Consider the following 19,647-nt stretch of genomic DNA (forward strand, 5'->3'; position numbering starts at 1 on the left):
TTTAAAAAAAGGTTCAGCCCCTCACTAGTAGCAGCCACTGCAACCCGTCGGCACTGATGTGGTGGCTGCTGGTGAATTTTTTTTCGTCACAAATTTTTTTTAGCCATGTGATAATATTTCAAGAAAGTGGTGGGAGTAGGATTTGATCTCACTACCTCTTGGTTATTTGGGCCAACAAAAAAAAAAAACCATTGGACCATCAAAGATTTATTAACCCTATGATGCAAACCAAAATATAACTTGACTCTTTTATTGTGACTCCAGCCAATAACAATAATTTATCTAGGAATGACAGGTCTTAATTAAAAAATAACAAGTCTAAATTTGATATTAACAAAACAACTTTTCCTGATACATAACAAAAAATAGCATGTACATTAATTAAAAATTATAATAATTTATTTAGAAATTACATGTCTTGATTAGAAAATGACAAGTCTAAACTTAAAATTAACAATGTGTTTTTTTCCTGATATATAACAGGAAATAACCGGTGCATTAATTAAAAATGATAATAATTTATTTGGAAATGACAAGTCTAAACTTGAGATTAATAATATGTTTTTTCTTGACATATAACAGGAAATAACAAGTGCTCCACTTTTAAAATTTCATAAGTCAAACTACATCATAAATTATTTTACGATGCTAAATATATTTTAAAATAATTTTCTAGCTACTAGATGAACCTTAACCCTTTTATTAATATCCATGACATTAATATAACAAAATGTTCTACGTAATAAACATACTACCTCTAATCCTTAATATAAGAATTAGTTTGACATTTAAATTGGTCTTAAATATAAGATACCAATACACTTTGTCTCTTATATTTATCAATTTTTCTTAAGGTAGTCATTGTAATAGTTGCACATGTTAAATATTTTATCAAATGATAGTTTTAACTAATACATATGATTAACATGGGTATTTTAGGGAATACAATACTTTTTTATTATATTACTTCTAATTCTACTTATAAAACCTCATTTGTAAAATAATGTCTTATAAATAGGATTTGAGGTAGTAAATAACTTATTTATCTAATTTTCTTAATTTACTTAAATGAGTCAATTCATTCTTATATTAAAGACAGAAAGTGATCCTAAATAGAAAGCATCAATTTGGACATGGAACGGAAATAGATAATAATTGATTTAATCTATGGATAAACATGAAAATAATATTACAAGCCTCACAAAATACTCTCAATAAAAGTAAAAATTACATGTATTCATACACACTCAAGTATTTATTCGAATTCATGAACCACTTCTAACTCTAAATTCAAATGTCTCGTAGGAATAATGGTACTCATATTAGTTGAAGTGGCAAAGTCAAATGGAGTAGGAGGCACCTTTAATTTATCAACCTCTCCGTCTAGCATTTGAATAATGGTCTTCATGGAAGGACGATTTGCTGGATGCCATTGAATGCACCAAAGTCCCACAATTGCTAGTTTTCTCGCAATCTTAATGTCATCTTCATCTTCCATATGGATACTTATATCACCTCCTTCCATCAAACTATGGATCCAATCTGGGTATAACACTTGTAAGGTTTCTGGATTAGTGTCAACATTTTTCCTTCCACCAACCATTTCTAGTAGCAGTATTCCATAACTGTAAATATCTGCTTTATATGACACCTTTCCAAAGTTTCGAGAGAATATTTCAGGGGCAATATAACCCAAAGTTCCTTTACCTGCTGTTATTGATATTGTACTTTGATTTTTAGAACACAATTTAGCTAGGCCAAAATCAGAAATTTTTGGAGTAAAATTGTGATCTAACAGCACATTACGAGGATTGATGTCAAAGTGAAGAATTCGGTAATCACAACCTTGATGAAGATATTCAATCCCTTGAGCTATGGAAAGGGCTAATTGTTGCAATTTCAACCATCCAAGGAAATTTTCCTTGTTGTCTGGCGAAGTTATGAACTTCTGAAGGGAACCATTTGGAAAGAAGTCATAAACAAGAGCACGATGAAAACCATCAGCACAAAAGCCTAGCAAACGAACAACATTGATGTGATGAATTTTGCCCATAGTCCCCACTTCATTGATGACCTCTTGCCCATCGCTATCTGAATTATTGATTACTTTCACTGCCACTTGGATTTCGGTAGATAACTTACCTTTAAACACTTCTCCATGAGCTCCTTCACCTAATTTATACTTGAAATGATTTGTGATTCTTTTCAGGTCAGCATAAGAAAATCTAGTAGGTTTATGTACCTTGTAATCCTCCAAAAACTTTTCCAATCTCACTTGATCATCTCCTTTTTCTTTGAAATAGAGATATATGTAAAAGCACGCAATGAACACCAACGCCAATAGAATTGAACCTGGAGTTACAAAAGCATGTAAATTAAACATCCAATTTCAATCAAAGGAACAAACCAAAAGCCAAGTTGAGAGGGGGAAAAAAGAGCAAAAGAGGAAAAGCAAAGTCGATGATTGTCACAAGCACCTGGGAAAACAATTCCAAGAATCTTCCTGGTTTTGCCCTTTTCAATATCAGAATTTGGTTGTGGAAATTTGATTTGCAAGACATTTCTTTGAAGGCACATTGCGGAAATCGGAGAAACTACCTGAAACATCTTGGTGCAGAAAGCAAGGTCCCACTCCAGGATACTATCTTCGGAGGAAATAGCATAAATTGGGCAGACAACCATATCTTGTGCAGATGAATTGGAAAGGTGTTCGTGTCTAAGGTATCTCGACCCAAGTGAAGAACAATTGAAGAAAGTAACATTTTCTTTGGTCATATCATAAAACTCTAAAGGATAAATGGATGAATTGTAGAGACGATGTTGTAGAAAGAGTTTGGGAAGACAACCTTCTGGATCCTCTGTGTGTAAGATGTGGGATTTATAGTCTCTGTCATAGACGCGAAGACTTACTCCTTCAAGAGCAGGGATGGACGGGAACTCAACCATCCTGCCATGGTCAAAGAGATGGAATGGAACAGTTTTATAATTAGGCACACGCTGGTTCAGACTATTCCCTTGTTTCACAAGGAACATTGATAGCTGGAATATCACCAACAACAAAAATCTGCGATAGCAAAACATGGTAAGGAAATATTTTCTTTTCCGAGTTGTGCATGAAAGTTGGATTGGGATACCAATATATGTTAGGTGACACGACATATATTTCATTTAGAATGAAAGCAAGGAGAAGAAGGAATTGACTTGGAAGTGCACTTTGGGTTAAAATTGTTGTCGTGGTCTGTGATGCTACTAAAGTAAAAAACTTTGGATTGATCATATTTGACCAAAATTGTTTGCATTGGTTTATGGTGTTAGTTAAGGAAAAGCTTTGTATTGACTAGAGTTGATCAAAATTGTTTACCATGAACCTTGGCACTATTTAAGAAAGGCTTTGGATTAATCAGAATTGACCAAAATTGTTTGCCATGGCTTGTGGTTTACGATGCTACTTAAGTAAAAGCTTTGAATTGATTACAGTTCTTTGAAATTGTTAGCCATGGTCTATGGTGCTGCTTAAGTAAAATTTTTGTATTGATCATAGATGACCAAAATTGTTTGTCGTGGTTTATGGTGCTATTTAAATAAACGTGTTAAATTGATTAGAGTTTACTGAAATTATTTGCCATGGCATGTGGACTACAATACTACTCAAGTTTTGAATTGAGTATAACTGATCAAAATTGTCCATCGTGATCTATGATGCTATTTAAGTAAAAGCTTTGAATTGATCAAAATTGACTAAAATTGGCCCATGGTTTACGATACGACTTAAGTAAAACCTTTGAATTGACCAAAATTGTTAGCCGTGGTCTATGGTGCTACTTAAGTAATTAGAAGTTTTGGATTGATCAAATTCGTTCTTTTTCTTCACTTAATTATCAATCTCTTTAGAACTTTCAGATAAGAAATTATTTAATTTGTATTTCCTAATGTACAGGAAAACGGGGGGAAACTACTCTAGCAGTTAGTCAATATTCATAGTGACCAAGAGAGATGTAAAGACAAGTCATTAGTCAGAAAGTGAAGTCAACTTTGGAAAAAGAAAAACACAAGTTGGCCGCGTGGATAAGAAATAAAGGAAAAATGACAAGGAGCTGTGTTTATTACATAGAAGAAAAGGAATTTATTGAACAACAAAGCTTAGAATCAACAACTGCACATCATTGTGAACGATGGAGAGAGACAAAGGCTTAAGGCGGTGGGACTTAGTGTTGCTTACACTGCTTCTAACGCATGGACTTGCAAGCTCCCAAGAACAGAGCAAGTCCTGTGCTCCATCTCGGTGCGGCATTATCACAAACATCAGACACCCATTTCGACTAAGAGATGACCCGCCCGGCTGTGGCGATCCAATCTACGAGCTAGCCTGTGAAAACGACATCACTCTACTTCATCTGAATTCAACAACATACAGAGTGCTAGGAATCGACCACAGCAACCTCACAATCCGACTCGTAGATCCTGGAATCCAGGAGGGAAATTGCTCTTCCCTCCCTCTCTATTTCTTATCCCTATCCAATTTCACTGACACTCATCGCCGTCAACCTTACGACGCTGTTCGACGTACAAACAATTTACATTCAAGCACGCAGTGTACCTGAAGTGCAGAGGTCCAGTGAGGGACGACGCGGCGTACCTGGACACAGCTACCTGCGTGAATTGGGAAAGAGGTAGCCATGTTTATGCCGTGGCCAGAGATTTACCGGCTTACCAGTTAAAATCTCAGTGTCGTGTGAAATCGGTAGCCCCTATAGCCTCAGATTGGGAGTCAATGGGAGATCGAAGAAACAAGTCCTACGTTGATATTCACACAGTACTTTCCTCTGGATTTGAGCTTTCATGGTGGCGAAGAGCTTGTGTTGATTTTAAATGCCCAAGTGATCGTAAATGCTCTTTGGCCCCAAAAACAACAAGTCTCAGATGCGTTGCGTTTCCCAGTAGGTGTATTAGGATGTGTTTGGATTAGCGGTGAAGAAGTAATTTTTTTTTTCAATCTGACTTTTACAGAAGTTAGATTGGATAGAAGTCAGATAGGGTAATTTGATTTATATTTGGATTGGATTTGAAAAACAGTCAGTTTGAGAAGCTGAAACTTGTTTTGGATGATAAATATAAAAGTAAGTTTGGATATAAAATGATTCAAAAGGACATGAATTTATTAAATAGTATATATCTAATATTAGATATATATATATAATGTGACTATTTTTTAAGAAGGAAAATCAAATTATTAAAGTAAATAAATTTAATTTATTATTAGAAAAATTATATGTATAATGTGGCCATTTAAAAAAAATACTGAAAATAAAATTATTAAAAATAAGAAATTTAATTTATTGTTATAAAGGAATTATATATATAATGTGACAATTTTCCAACGGAGGAGTGTGTGTGTTGTGAACTTGTGATTTTGTTTCATTATTGAGGTGAGAGAATATTCATACAGGGGTGAGGTCGGAAAAATTAAATTAAATATATTTTTCCGTTTCTGGTTTAAATTAAATATATTATTTTATTTGAGTTAATAATTACTACTTCCGTGTTTTTAATATAAGAGTAAGTTAACTAATGTGAATAGATTACAAATATTTGTTAAATTAATTATTTATACTAAAGAAATGTTATCTTTTTAGAATATCTTTACTAATCATTTATTAATTATAACTATTATTTGATGAAATTTTTAACATGTATAACTATTAAAAAATATTTTTTAAAAATAAATATGAAATAAAAAATAGATTAAGATCTTTGACTTAGAACTAAATTAAATATTAAACTTATATTTATATTAAGAAACACCCACCATTTACTCAATAGTAGTACATCTTACTTAATTCAGATTTGTTTTCACAGTTTTCTTGGCTTAAATGAAACAAAACTTTTTCCCCGCTAAAATTAATCAATGATTAATGAAAAAAAATTAGTTTTTTCTCAATTGAGATTTCCATATTCAACACGATGACATTATATTTGCGGTTTTTAATTTTTAATATTTCTGAGTATTGCGGGTCATTTATCAAAGTGGCGCATATTGGCAGAAGGTAATTAATGAGCTTTTTCACATATATAAAAAAATTGATTAATTTAATTATTTGCTATTATCATATAAAAGGTTATATATCACTTTCCGTAACATAGCCAGCCCAAGGAACAAAAAACCGGACTAGGAATTAAATCAGTTGAGGCACTAGGTCAAGGGTTACTGGTCGGACCAGTCATATTAAAATAATATAACTAAAATAATATAATTCAATTTCACCATATACCGTATGTATCAATGGATATAATCTGGAATTTTCAAATAAAAAAATTACTCTCATAAAGATCAAATTATCTTCAGACCTATAAAATTCACCTTTCAAGATAGGATATCATAGACACAATAATTTTTATATCCAGAATCAATTCAATTCAATTCAATCCAATGAAACAAAATCTATATTATTTCAGCAAAACAAAAAAAAAATCATCAACTACTTTCCCCTCCTACTTCAAGTGTTCAGAGATCAAAATAAAATTTTCATCTCCTGACTCCTCCCTTCCCAAACTGTTCGACAGCCAGAGAGAAAGAAGGAGCTAAGGCACCTCTTTAATCCAAAAAAACACAATCTACCTGAAAGGGAACAATTTCTAGCTTACCCAAAACTCGATGCACCGAAGGGCGAAGGGACAATGTCGACTGTGATTTGAGGGAGTCCTGTGACTTTTGATTCTACTTCTGCCTTCTGCAAACTGCGAATGCCAGGGGCGAGAGACTTGCGAGTTCAGAGCCTTAGACATTTGGTTCTACCTTCTACAATGGGAGTGGTGAAGGCGAAGCAGGAGGTGGTGACCGATTTGGAGGAGGCAATCGTGATTTTGGTTTGAGGAAGGGAGGACAGTTGCATGAGTACAGGGGAGTCAGGGAAGGCTAGGAGGGAGCAAGGATTAGGGGACTTAACACCACTGGACTAGGTAAACACCCCTGGACTAGGTAAGCCGAAAGGGAAGAACCAAGACTAAAGAAGTTTTTTTAAAAAAATAAAACGGGATCGTTTTGAGCAGTCTGGCTAGCCAAAAAAAATAAACTAGGCAACCCACTGAACCGGGTTACCTAGTTTAATACCGGTTTTACCGGTTCGTCAAACCACCGGTCCAACAATTAAACCAGACTAGACTGCAGACCAGTTCATCAGTTTTCCAGTTGAACTGGCCAGTCCAGTCCTTTTTTTTCCCTTGATCCGGCCTATAAATTTTAAAGGAAAACAAGATACAACTAGATACTTATTTTGTATTCAATCACTACCGTTGTTGACACTCCTAAAATTTCCTTGCAGATTTTCTTTATGGATTGGACAAAGGTAAGGTTCTATCTCATCCCTGGTACGTTTCTTGTTATTTTATTGGGTTTAGCCACGCTTTTAATTTAATTTCTTAATTAATTAATTGATCAATTTTTATATATCTTCTCAATAAATATTTTATTTTAATTTCTTACTTATAATTTGTGCCATATCTATCTTCATTTAGATATGCCAAGTCAAATTGATTCTGCACATACGATTTTTTTTTTTTGGCCTGAGCACATACGAATATTAAGTGATTGAATTGGGAAAAAGGGATCTTATATTTTACAAGTAAATTACTACACTTTTTCATCATCCTTTTAAAACAAGTCCACGACAATATAAAAATAACACTTTTGATTGACTCCTTATTTATGCCATAAACAAAAGTCTATAAACTTTATATCTTGTCATGGTCAAAAATAAAATAAACTTTATATAAAAAATGATGTTACTCATGATTTTAAATACTTTATAAACATCAAATAAAGTTTCACTCCAGATATCAAACCTACGTCTCATCACATATCCACATGTCTTAGTGTCTTACTTCTCAGGGTAGGCAAAATCAAAGATAGAAAAAATGTTTTAACCCAATATAATACAATTTATTTACATATTATTACTTATATTTTTATACCTTGTTCTTTTTCATTTGTATAAAATCCTACTGTAAAAGGAATACTAATAATTAATTCTAAGGTTAATTAATAACCCCTAAAATTTTACTTAATTTTAATTTTAGTCCCTAAAATTTGAAACTAATAATTTTGGTTCTTGACATCTTGTCTCAGACCAAAAATACTATTTTAAGGACTAAAAATCTTTAGATGAATAAAAATGAAATTAAATTTCAAAAATAAAACCACTGGCTTTAAATTTTAGAAACTAAAACAAAAAAGAAATCAATTTCAGGGACTAAAATAGCATTAATACTTAATTATATGTGTATTCAAGTAGTCATATTCTTGTCACTACTAACCAATTATATGGTGTTTATCTGTGGGGAAAAAACGCGTACAGGACTAGACGAAACAGCAAGGAAGGGTATATACCCTCACCACAATGACACCGATTCTATTCTAACAAATCCAGCAATCAAATTGGGAATACTCACTGCAATAGGTCTTGTGCCGTACATCATAGTCAGATTCTCAATTGGGGTCCTACTACTATCCATAGTGTTGATTTATACATACCGGAGAAGGCACATGTCAATGTTTGAGAACATTGAAGATTTTATAAGGCTCCAAAACCTTATTCCAATAAGGTACTCCTACAAGGAATTAAGAGCAATGACAGAAGGTTTTAAGATTAAGTTAGGTGAAGGAGGCCTGGGAACTGTAAACAAAGGGAAGCTAAGAAGTGGATCTTACGTTGCTGTTAAAATGTTGGGCAAATCCAAAGCCAATGGTCAAGAATTTATCAGTGAAGTTGCAACCATTGGGAGGGTACACCATTTAAATGTGGTTCATCTCTTCGGGTTTTTTTGTGGAAGGAACTAAGTGTGCTCTTGTCTATGAATTCATGTCAAATGGATCTTTGGATAAATATATTTTTTTCAAAGAAAGAAAGGGTCTCCTTGAGTCTTAATAAGATATATGAGATTTCTCTGGGAGTAGCTCGTGGGATAGCTTACCTTCACCATGGATGCGATATGCAGATATTACATTTTGATATTAAGCCCCATAACATTCTTCTTGATGATAATTTTACTCCAAGGATTTCATATTTTGGATTGGCAAGATTGTATTTTGTTGGTGATAGTATTGTAACTTTAACTGCAGCAAGAGGAACAATAGGTATATGGCTCCTAAATTATTTTACAAGAACATTGGAGGAGTTTCTTACAAGGCTGATGTTTATAGTTTTGGAATGCTTTTGATGGAAATTGCAAGCCAAAGAAGGAATTTGAATCCACACGTAGAACATTCAAGCCAACTTTATTTTCCTTTGTGGATTTGTGATCAACTTTATAATGATAAAGATATTGCAATCGAAGATTTGACAAAAGAAGAAAAGGATTTAGCAAAGAAAATGTTCATAGTAGCACTTTGGTGTATACAACTAAAACCTACTGATCGTCCTTCAATGAACAAAGTGATAGAAATGTTATAAGCAAATGATGTTATAAGTCTCGAAATGCCTCTAAAACCTTCTCTGTATCCGAATAACTGTTTTTGTGGATCATATGTCCAACTCAAACCAAACAACATCCACTATTTATGGATGTTCTCATAGCAATCTAGCTAGGTGAGAGCACAAGTAATAGAAACTAAAATGCAATTGAAAAAGAAGCTAGGCCAAAGCTTGTAGCTTTTTAAAGTTTGAACTTATCATATATGTGTTTGATGGCAATATACAGTTATTGTTCGGATTTGGGTTTTGCCTTAACAATTCAGCATGCTTTTACCATAGTAATGACGCCGGATATGTCCAAAAACTATTAGGTCTCATTTAGTAGGAAGTATTGAAAATAAAGAATAAGGATTGCGATTAAGAAAATCTATTAAAAAGGTATTTAGTATCAAAAGCTGCTTGTTATAAGGGATTAGCTAAACCTATATATGTGAAATTGGGGAATACCATGGGGAAGTGATATTTTCCAACCCCATCTCTATGGGTTTGCTTAATTCCATGTAACAAGCAATTACTCATGCTAAATATTATTTCAATAATTTTTCTCAATTGCAGTCATAATCTCAATCCCTCATTTTCAATGCTTCATACCAAACAAGATCTTAGTGTAATCTCTTTTAAGCTTATAATCTACTACCTCTAGTTCTTAATATAATAACTAATTTGACATTCAATTTAGTCCTAAATATAATATTCAAATCCATTTCGTCTTTTATTATTCATTTTTTTCTAAAATAATTTTTGTAATAGTTGCAAAAGTTAAAGATCCATCAAGTAATAATTTTAACTAATATACATAATTAGCGACAGTATTCTAAGAAAGATAGTACCTATTTATTACAAATAACTAACTTAACATGCTTTCTCAATTTACTTAAGGATGAAGGGGCAAATTTACTTATTGTAATATTAAAAAAGAGCACTAAGCACCATAATAAAATGTTGGGTGTAAAAATACATATGAACTTTTCAAAACAGAGCAAAAATACTGAGACGACCGTTCTTCCAAAAACTCATTTGGATTAAATCAAATAATTTATTTAAAAGATTAATCATAATAGAAAAGAAAAAACCTTAAAATTATAAAACCACTATCATGGTTAAAAGGAATAAACTTGTATTACGAGTAATATCAATCATTAACTTGGACCTTGGACATCCAAAATCCAAAAAATACCATTAAATCATTAGCTCAAACAAAACTTATACTATCAAACATACGAATTGATAAATCATTTTAAAATAAGTTATAAAGTTCATTAGTCAAAAGTCAACACTTTTAAAAAAGCGCAACACGCAAAGACTTAAAGGCATTTGTCCTTCTAATGCCCCCATATTAGGTAGTAGTAATTAAAAATATTAGTTTACAACACTAAAATAGATGAGCTCTATGTAGCAATATATAATAAATCAGCACATAAAACAAAATAAGGGAGGCTCTACAAACTATAACAGCACATTAACCTTCGAAGCCTTCCTTGATGGACCAATCACTTGAACTATCACCTGAAGATAGTAGAAACCATGAGATGAAACAAAAGTCTCAGTAACCAACTTTTCAACTTATCATACATACTAACATGTGCTCGTAAGATATTAAGTGGGACAGTTATTAGTTCTTAAGAAATATAGATATATCAATAGAAATATAAAACATGCATGTTCAGATAATCTTAATCATCCAAACCCTTATATTGGGAGCTAAACACAAGCCACATAAGTCTATCTTTCACTATGGGAGATCAATCAAACATATAGGCCTATCTCTCACTCTGGGAGACAAATAAAAAGCCACAAAGGCTTATTCCTCACTATGGGGATGAAGGAAGCCAACCAATATGCACCAATGACGGTCTTATCACATGGTAGAATAGGACTCAACTCAAAATCCAAATAATGTCCAATCATTCACAATATAACGAGATATATCTCATTATTTTCTCAATATAATCCATAAGAGATAATGATAATATATTTTTCCAAACAACTCAATTATCATTTCAAAAGTCTCACAAGACAAATTTTCATAGCCCAAAGTATAACATATCTCTTTTAGTTTCAAATAGCACATCATTATTTCAAAATATCAAAATACTAAAAAACAACATATTAACATATATAATAAGTGAAAAGTGGTTATCTCTCACCAAAACAATAAAAAGGATTACCACAAGGTCAATCTCTTACTCAACCAATAATTAATCTACACAATTAATATAACCACATATTAATACAAGCTAATTAATTAATTAATTAAGCTTATATATATTAGTTAAATTTTTAATTTAATTTAATTTAATTTTTATTCTAAATTTCTGCAACTCTTATAACCCAAAGTTAAGTATTTTAGAACCAATTTATAATTTTCTAACAAGCCAAATTATTTATTCATATCGTCTGAATTATTTACTTTAATAAAAAAAATTTTCAAAATTTCAAAATATTAAATTATTATGATTTAAATTCTTAAAAATCCTATTTAAAGTTTAAACCTTAAAATTAAACTATCAAAAATTTAATAGTACCTAAAATATTTATAAATAAATAATCTAATCAAATTTTAATGGTATGACTATCAGATTTTGTTTCCACAAATAATAAACTCTTTTAACTAAAATAATTATTTTAAAACCTCCAGTCACCCCATCAATAAAACTTAACCAATTAAAATCTCAATAATATGTCAAACAACCAAAATAAATTATTTAAATTAATTTTAATCGGTAAAAATATGAGATATATCATAAATAACAGATTTTTCAAATAAAAATTAATTTAAATACTAAAAACCAACAAATGGGCAAATCTAAACTGATTAAAATTAATTACTCATTTACCTCTAAATTTCTGTGGTTATCGATTATCAAAATTCAATAATTATTCTATACCTAAATCTCAAAATTTTCTTTAATCACCATAGTAATACTGTCATTATAAAGTTTAAAATATATAAAAAATATTTATAAAGAAATTTTGATGAAAAGAAATAATTTTATGTATCTAAATTATTTCTAAAGCTTGTCCTCTCCCTCACAATAATCGCTAATTTGCTTCCAACTCCCTCTTGCACTCTTTCTGCTCTCCCTTCTTTCTTTCTTTATTTTCCTCTTGCTCTCTTTTTATCTCTAATCTTCACCTGTTCCTTTTCCATTTATAATAACATTATTATTTTATTATAATAATAAAATATTATTATTTTATATTTTATATATTTTTATTTTTTTGAATTTTTTTACTAATATTTTTTTCATAAAATTTAAGATACTACAAATACCAAATCTGTTAATAGTACTAAACGTCCATTAATTTTTTTCCCCCTACATCTCACTTTATTCTTGTGTCACCCTCTCACTCTCATCCTTCCTTAGTATTCAAGAAAAGCTTTAATTTGTACTTCACTCTCTCTAGTTTTACCACATCATATAGACCATATATAGAGCCCGTTGTCCCATGATATAAAATCAATATAAATAGCCTCCAACATTGCTTGGTTCAAATCCTCCTCCCCAACATATATCAGGAAAACACATTCTTCCTAGTTTTCTTTGTGTTTTCCCTCTTCTCACAAAAAAAGCCACAAGATGTACTTCACCATGTCTCTCCCAAAACCACCTTCTGAAATCTCCTTTTTTCACACACCTTTGCCACCCACTCTCTTCCCAAGTTACCCAATGACCACCGACATTCACGGACGTCTTCGATCGGTCTTTTTCTTCAAAAATATCGATGTTGTTATATGTGTGTGATCCATGTGAGATTTGATGAATATTATGAGAAAATCAATGCATGAAAATGCTAGCAAGATTGTTCAATGCCCTGATAGAAGGAAGTGAAAGTAACGGCATGAGAGGGGGGAAAGGTTGGATCGTTGGAAGCGATAATGCTGGCATGGAGCTGGCCTTCAAGAAGAGGTGGCAGAACATTGTTGGAAGAAATTTGCGATGTATTTTAAGGTGAAACTCAAGGAAGTGAAGGTTTCAAAAGCATTGATGGACCCAACGAGAGCGATGGAGATGGTGGATGAAAACACAATCTGTGCAGCGGCAATTCTAGGTTCTACTTACAATGGCAAATTTGAAGACGTAAAGCTCTTCAACATCCTCTTCTCTCTCTCCTCTCGTGCTTCTTTTCTCTTTGAAAGGAAAGCAACAGAGACTCAGGGAGAGAGATGGATGTCGGGGAGAGACCTAGTCAAATTGCGGAGAGAAACCCAGGAAGGATGAAGATGAAAGGGTGACATCTGGATAAAGTGGGACCCCAAAAAAAAAATAATGGACGTTTAGCACCACTAACAGATCTGGTATTTTCGTCCCATTTTAAAAAGTTCGTATTCATTTTTGTATCCAAGATTTTGTTATGGTGCCTGGTACTCTTTTTTGATATTATGATAGATAAATTTGCCCCTTCACCCTTTACTTAAATTAATAAACTAACTCTTATATTAAAAACCAGATATAGTACCAAACAATAATTATCGCTCAAAAACTTCAATTGAAATTGATACTTATGTCTTACTCATTTGCAACTGTTGTACATAGAATTTTATACTACCTCCGATCTTTATGTAAGAGCTTGCTTAACTTTTAATTTGGTCACAGATATAAAACTACAATCCACTTTGTCTTTCATATTTATCTATTTTTTTCAAAATAGTCCTTATAGTTTGCACATGTTAAAAGTTTCATGAAATGATAGTTCTAGCTAATACACATAATTAGCAAATGTATTTTAGAAGAGACAATATCTATTTATTACAAATAACTAACTTAATTAACTTTTTTAATCTCCTCAAATTAGTTAACTAAGTATTATATTAAGAACCAGAAGTAGTATTTGACATTACCAACTAGCATGTATATCTATCTTCGTATGAGGTTTAACCTACTTTATCTTCTCCTAAATCCTAATCTCCTTCTTGCCTCTCGCTCTTGGCTTTTGAATTTGAGCTTCTCCACCCCAAAATTGAAATATGGTTCAGTCATTCTCTTTGACTCCTTCTTGGCTTCGCAGGCTCGCAGCTTCTGCCATCACTTGCTTTGTGCCACCATCGATTGATTACAGGCTCGTGGCTCGCGGCTCGCAAGTCCCACTGTTGCTTGCTTCATCAGTCACTCTCTGTTCATTCATTATCCTTCCTATGGCAGCAGGTAAGTTGTTCTCCATCTGTTCATCATCCCTAATCCCACCCCTCATCACCTAATACCCACTCCCATTGTTCCATTACTACATTATTACTATATTAGTAAGAGGGAGATGCTATGAAAGAAATTTCTTGTTCACCGATGCTTTAATGGTTTCCATGTTACTATCTGCCCGTCTCCAATCCCCAATCCCCTTGTATTGTGCTGCTTCTTTGTTCATTGACTTTGCATTTAAACCAGTAGGAGTCTTGAAAATCATGAAAATTTTGATTCTGAAATTTATTAATAGGCATTCTTTGACTCTGCTACTTAAAAATTGAAAATTGGATTCACTATGAAAAACTAAATCTGCTTAATCTGTTTAATCTGTTCAATGCTGCTTAATCTGCTTAGGAAGATGGCCACTATTGGCACTACGCCCATTACTAGAAAAAACATTAGAAATGTTAAAGGAGATTTTGAAGCTGAAAGCAATGATTTAGCATCAATGTCTAATAAAGAGGCAATAGCAATAGAGGCCCTAAATGCCTCAAATATTGAGGGAGAAGAAAGACCAACAAAAAGAAGGAAAACATCTAACATATGGCTGCATTTTGACAAGCTTCCTTTGGATCAAACTAAGAGAGAACACTGAACCGACTGCAAGTATTACACATCTACAATTGCTTGTCACCCTACTAGATATGGGATAAATGGATTATGAAAACATGCAAGGAGGTATCCCAAAAATCCAAACAAAGCTGACAAGATGACACAATCATTGTTTATAGCCTCTTAACTAGGGTCCTCTAAATCATTGACACATCATTTATTTAGTAAAGAGCAATGTAGAAGAGCTGTTGGAAAATTTATTATATTGAAGGAACTGCCTTTTTGGATTGTGTAAAGTGAGGGTTTTAAAATGATGAATGACATAGAACCTCGATTTCAAGTTCCCTCTAGAATGATTGCTACTAGAGATTGCTATAAATTGTATCTTGAAGAAGTCGGGAAGTTGAGAAGTTATTGTAAAAAGGAAAAAGTTCGTGTTTTCCTCACTACAAATACAGAGACTTCCAATCCAAATGCCAACTATATGTCCTTAACTGCTCATTGGATTGATGAAGATTGGCAATTGCTAAAACGACTCTTGAATTTTTTAGTGGTTGAAAATCACAAGGATGATACAATGGCAGAAGAAATAGAGAAATGCCTATTGTCATGGAGCATTGACAAGGTGTTTACTATCACCATTGATAATGCTTCTTCAAATGATAGTGCATTATCAACTTTAAAGGCGTTTTCAAATATTAGAATGGTCTAGTTTGTGATGGAGAGTTCATGCACATGCGATGTTGTGCACATATATTAAATTTGACTTTTTCTAATGGTGTGAATTACATGTATTACTCTCTTGATGCCATTCAAAATGCTATTAAATATGTAAGATCTTCTCTATCAATTTATCAAAAATTCAACGAGCTTGTAGAAAAAAAATGAAAATTGATTCAAAGAGTCTCTTGAGCATGGATTGTTCAACTAGGTGGCATTCAACTTATATAATGTTGGAGAATACCATTAAATTTGGTAGCATGTTTGATAGGATGGAGCAAACTGATATGGAGTATAAAAAATCTTTTTAGAAAAGAGCTTAGTTGGTCCTCCTAATACAACAGATTTTCAAGTGGCTAAGGAGTTTGTTGCATTTTTGAAGGTATTCTACAATGTCACTTTGAAATTTTCAGGATCATTTTATGCGACATCAAATGTAGCCTTCCAACAAATAGTTAATGTGGCTGCCATTTTGAATAGAAGGGCAAATAATCAAAATTCTTTATTCTCTTCTATGGCTAAGAAAATGTAGATCAAGTATGACAAGTATTAGAGGAAGTTTGACGACTTTAATCCTTTGTTAGTGATAGTAGTAGTTCTTGACCCGAGGTATAAGATGAAAATTTTAAAATTTGCTTTTGAGGATATGTATTATGATCCTGCACATCATGAAGACATGATAAAAAAAGTCTTAAATGTCTTGTATCACCTGTATGATGATTATTCAAGTGTGTTTGGCATGTCATAGACTAAAACTCAAACACAACTAGCTTCCAGCAGTATCACAGACTTGAATAATGAGAATAGTTGGATATCGATGGAGATGATGCTTTCACTGCAATGGAAGGTTCCTTACACAAATGGAGATTGGGGTTCAAATATATAAGCATGCTGAGGTGGAGAAGTATCTTCAAGGTGAGTTAATTGAAGCTCGTGATCCTGCATTTGATATTTTGGGTTGGTGGAAAGTCAATGCTAGCAAGTATAGAGTCCTTTCATTGATTGCTCGTGATGTGTTGGTGATGCCTATCTCCGTTGTGTCTTCAGAATTAGCATTTAGCACAGGACATCGTCTTATTGATAATTTTAGAAGCTCAGAAGCTCATTATCCCCTAAGATGGTTGAGGCACTTATTTGTGCCCAAAATTGGCTATCTCCATCTACATCCAAGCTAAAAGGACTTGACACTGATGACTTTAATGACACTAATGATGTGATACATGATAAATGAATTATGATCATATTATTTTTTTTATAACATCAAATTTATTTGATTCCTAAAAATTATTATTTTTTCCTGTTGTTTTCTTTCTTTGCAGACGAAGAAGTGGCATCAAATTTGATTAATCAAGAGCAAGAGCCAAAGAAATAGTGGATGACCAAATATTGATTATTGATGTGCTTTTAAATTTGTGTTGCTGCATTTCTATTTTTGTGTTCATGTTGAGTTGGATTTCTATACTTACAGTTTTTCTTCTATATCTAAATGATTGTTGTAGCCTTCATGGATAATGGAGAAATTGAGTTAGATTGAGTTATATGTAATTTGCTTTAGGAGGTTGTTATTATGTATTTTAAAGCTAAAAATTTGCAAGCTATCTGTCAACCTTCTTGATGTGAGACATCCCGTCCCCTCCCCCTCCCAGTCGAGACTGGGATACAATTGGAATAGGACAGGATGGGGAACACAAAGTGCATCCTAATCAATTAATCGAGACGAGACATGGGATGAGACTGTCCCAGTCCAGTCCTGTCCTATGTGCAAGCCTACTTAAAAGCCTACTCATCTGGAAGCATAAATGACTATCTTTTCTATGATAAAAACTTAAAAAATGAATGAGCACATGGTTCAATATAGTTTAATATTTTGTTTTCAAATTATAATAGAAATGTATGAAACAAAACTAAGAACCAATTGCTGGTCAAAACAGAAACCAAAAATCAATTAACTCGTTAGTTTTTACTCCCTCCATTTCTTATTATAAGAGATATTTGATGCTTATAGCATGTTTCCATATATAAGAGACACTTAAAAGTTGTCTCTATTTTTTTGTATTGATTTCCTATTTTACCCCTATTTATTTTGTCTCCAACTCATACTCTCTCTCCCTCCCACTTCTCTTTCTTTTAATAATTTAATTGTTCTCTCTCATACTCTCTCTCCTTGTTAATGGGGGCATTGTTGGAAAAAAATATTATACTTTTTACATATTAATTGTCCTCAACTAATTTTAACTGTTTTTTTTATCAACGTAATTTGGTTATTTGCCTTTTATAATAAAGAACAGAGGGAGTATCATCTGTTGTGTAACCTTTGAAAAATTGTCGTTGGGCCACTCATGACCCAAGAATAGCCCAATACTAGCCAATTTTAAAATTACATATATTAGATTTGTGAGTAAAATATAATTATTATAGGAAAGAGATTGTTTTGATTTTGTAAAACTTTTCTTGAGGAATACTAGCCGGTCATTAATGCAAAACTTAATTGACTAATTTGGAGATATTAACAAAATTAGTTAAATTAGTTATTTGTAATAAATAGATATTATCTATTGTAGAACCCTTGCTAATCATGTACTCCCTCTGGTCCTAAATATAAGATCCGTTTTGTCGTGTAAAGTGTTTACTACAAAACGGGTTTTATATTTAGAATCAGAGGAGTATATAAACTAAAACTACCACTTAATGGAGCCTTTAACATTTGCAATTATTACAAAGACTATTTTAGGAAAAATGGATAATAATAAACAAAATAGATTAGGTTCTTATATTTAGAACTAAATTGAATGTCAAATTGACTCTTATATTAAGAACTGGAGCAAGCATAAAGGAAGATCTTGTTTGTGCTTTAGTAGAAATCTGATGTTAGGTGATTTCTTTCCCACAAAACTTTCTTTTTTTTTGCCCCCCAACTAGTCATATTTTTCTAACTCGCCAATTTTATGACCCTTGTGAAAATAAACATTTGCAGGACTGGACAAATATAACTTATGATTACCACAGTGACTACAATACTAGCCAATCAACAATGATTGCAAGAAAATTAGGAACAGTGACAAGAAGAGTTGTTTTGCCAACCATAGCAGTCAGATTTTTAGTTTGTTCATCACACTCTTGATTGTGTTGTTGGAATATATATGCAAAAGAAGGAAATTATCATCAAAGACATCATACGACCTCATTAACATCATTCCAATAAGGTACTCCTGCAAGGATTTGTTGACAGTGACAAAGGGTTTTAAGAAGGAGTTGGGTGTAAAGGAGGATTCGGCACTGTATATAGAGGAAGTTAAGGAGTGGATATGATGCTGCTATCAAAATGTTGGGCATGTCCAAAGCCAATGGCCAAGAATTTATCAGCAAAGTGGCTACTATTGGGAGGATTCACAATGCTAAATGGTAAATTTTGTTGGGTTGTGCGGAAGGAACTGCAAAATATAAATAGCTCATGGACTTGCATGTCTTCATCATGGCTATGACATCTAAATATTGCATTTTGATATCGAGCCCCACAATATTCTACTTAATGGCAATTTCAATCTAAAGATTCCGATTTTTGGACTAGCAAGATTATATTCTTGTAACAATAGTATTGTCACTTCGACTGCAACAAAAGGGACAATAAAATATATGGCTCCATAACTATTCTATAAGAATATTGGAGGAGTGTCATTATAAGGCTAATGTTTATAGTTTTGGAATGCTTTTGATGGAAATAACTAGTC

At 32.6% G+C, this 19,647-nt stretch overlaps 1 protein-coding gene, 1 long non-coding RNA gene and 1 pseudogene across 3 annotated transcripts; 2 read left to right on the forward strand and 1 right to left on the reverse strand.

Moving 5' to 3' along the window:
• Positions 1 to 1,126: 1,126 nt before the first annotated feature.
• On the reverse strand, positions 1,127 to 4,342 carry LOC114749285 (rust resistance kinase Lr10-like). 2 transcript variants are annotated; one of them, XM_028937776.1, is made up of 3 exons: positions 4,220 to 4,342; positions 2,478 to 3,064; positions 1,127 to 2,352 (listed from the first exon to the last, which is right to left on the reverse strand). In XM_028937776.1, the coding sequence occupies exons 1-3, from the start codon at positions 4,276 to 4,278 to the stop codon at positions 1,256 to 1,258; spliced, it is 1,743 nt and encodes a 580-aa protein (XP_028793609.1). In that variant the 5' UTR covers positions 4,279 to 4,342; the 3' UTR covers positions 1,127 to 1,255. The 2 variants fall into 2 exon arrangements, with proteins under 2 accessions (XP_028793609.1, XP_028793608.1); XM_028937775.1 differs by lacking the exon at positions 4,220 to 4,342 and having other exon boundaries at positions 2,478 to 3,261.
• A 2,459-nt stretch (positions 4,343 to 6,801) lies between these two features.
• On the forward strand, positions 6,802 to 9,452 carry LOC114749282 (rust resistance kinase Lr10-like; annotated as a pseudogene).
• A 4,919-nt stretch (positions 9,453 to 14,371) lies between these two features.
• Positions 14,372 to 18,992, forward strand: LOC114749283 (uncharacterized). Its single transcript, XR_003740537.1, has 3 exons — positions 14,372 to 14,614; positions 16,722 to 16,834; positions 18,894 to 18,992. It is a non-coding gene; the product is annotated as an uncharacterized LOC114749283 (long non-coding RNA).
• The last annotated feature ends 655 nt before the right edge of the window (positions 18,993 to 19,647 follow it).

This window comes from Neltuma alba, unplaced genomic scaffold, assembly GCF_004799145.2.
Source record: "Neltuma alba isolate B1F8T4 unplaced genomic scaffold, ASM479914v2 tig00006007_pilon, whole genome shotgun sequence".
Classification (NCBI taxonomy): domain Eukaryota; kingdom Viridiplantae; phylum Streptophyta; class Magnoliopsida; order Fabales; family Fabaceae; genus Neltuma; species Neltuma alba.

Coding starts and splice junctions, on each gene's coding strand:
- LOC114749285 (XM_028937775.1), bottom strand. CDS start 3,168: ATGAAATATATGTCGTGTCACCTAACATATATTGGTATCCCAATCCAA. Junction 2,353..2,477: donor TCTTGGAATTGTTTTCCCAG/GTGCTTGTGACA, acceptor TTGTAACTCCAG/GTTCAATTCTATTGGCGTTG.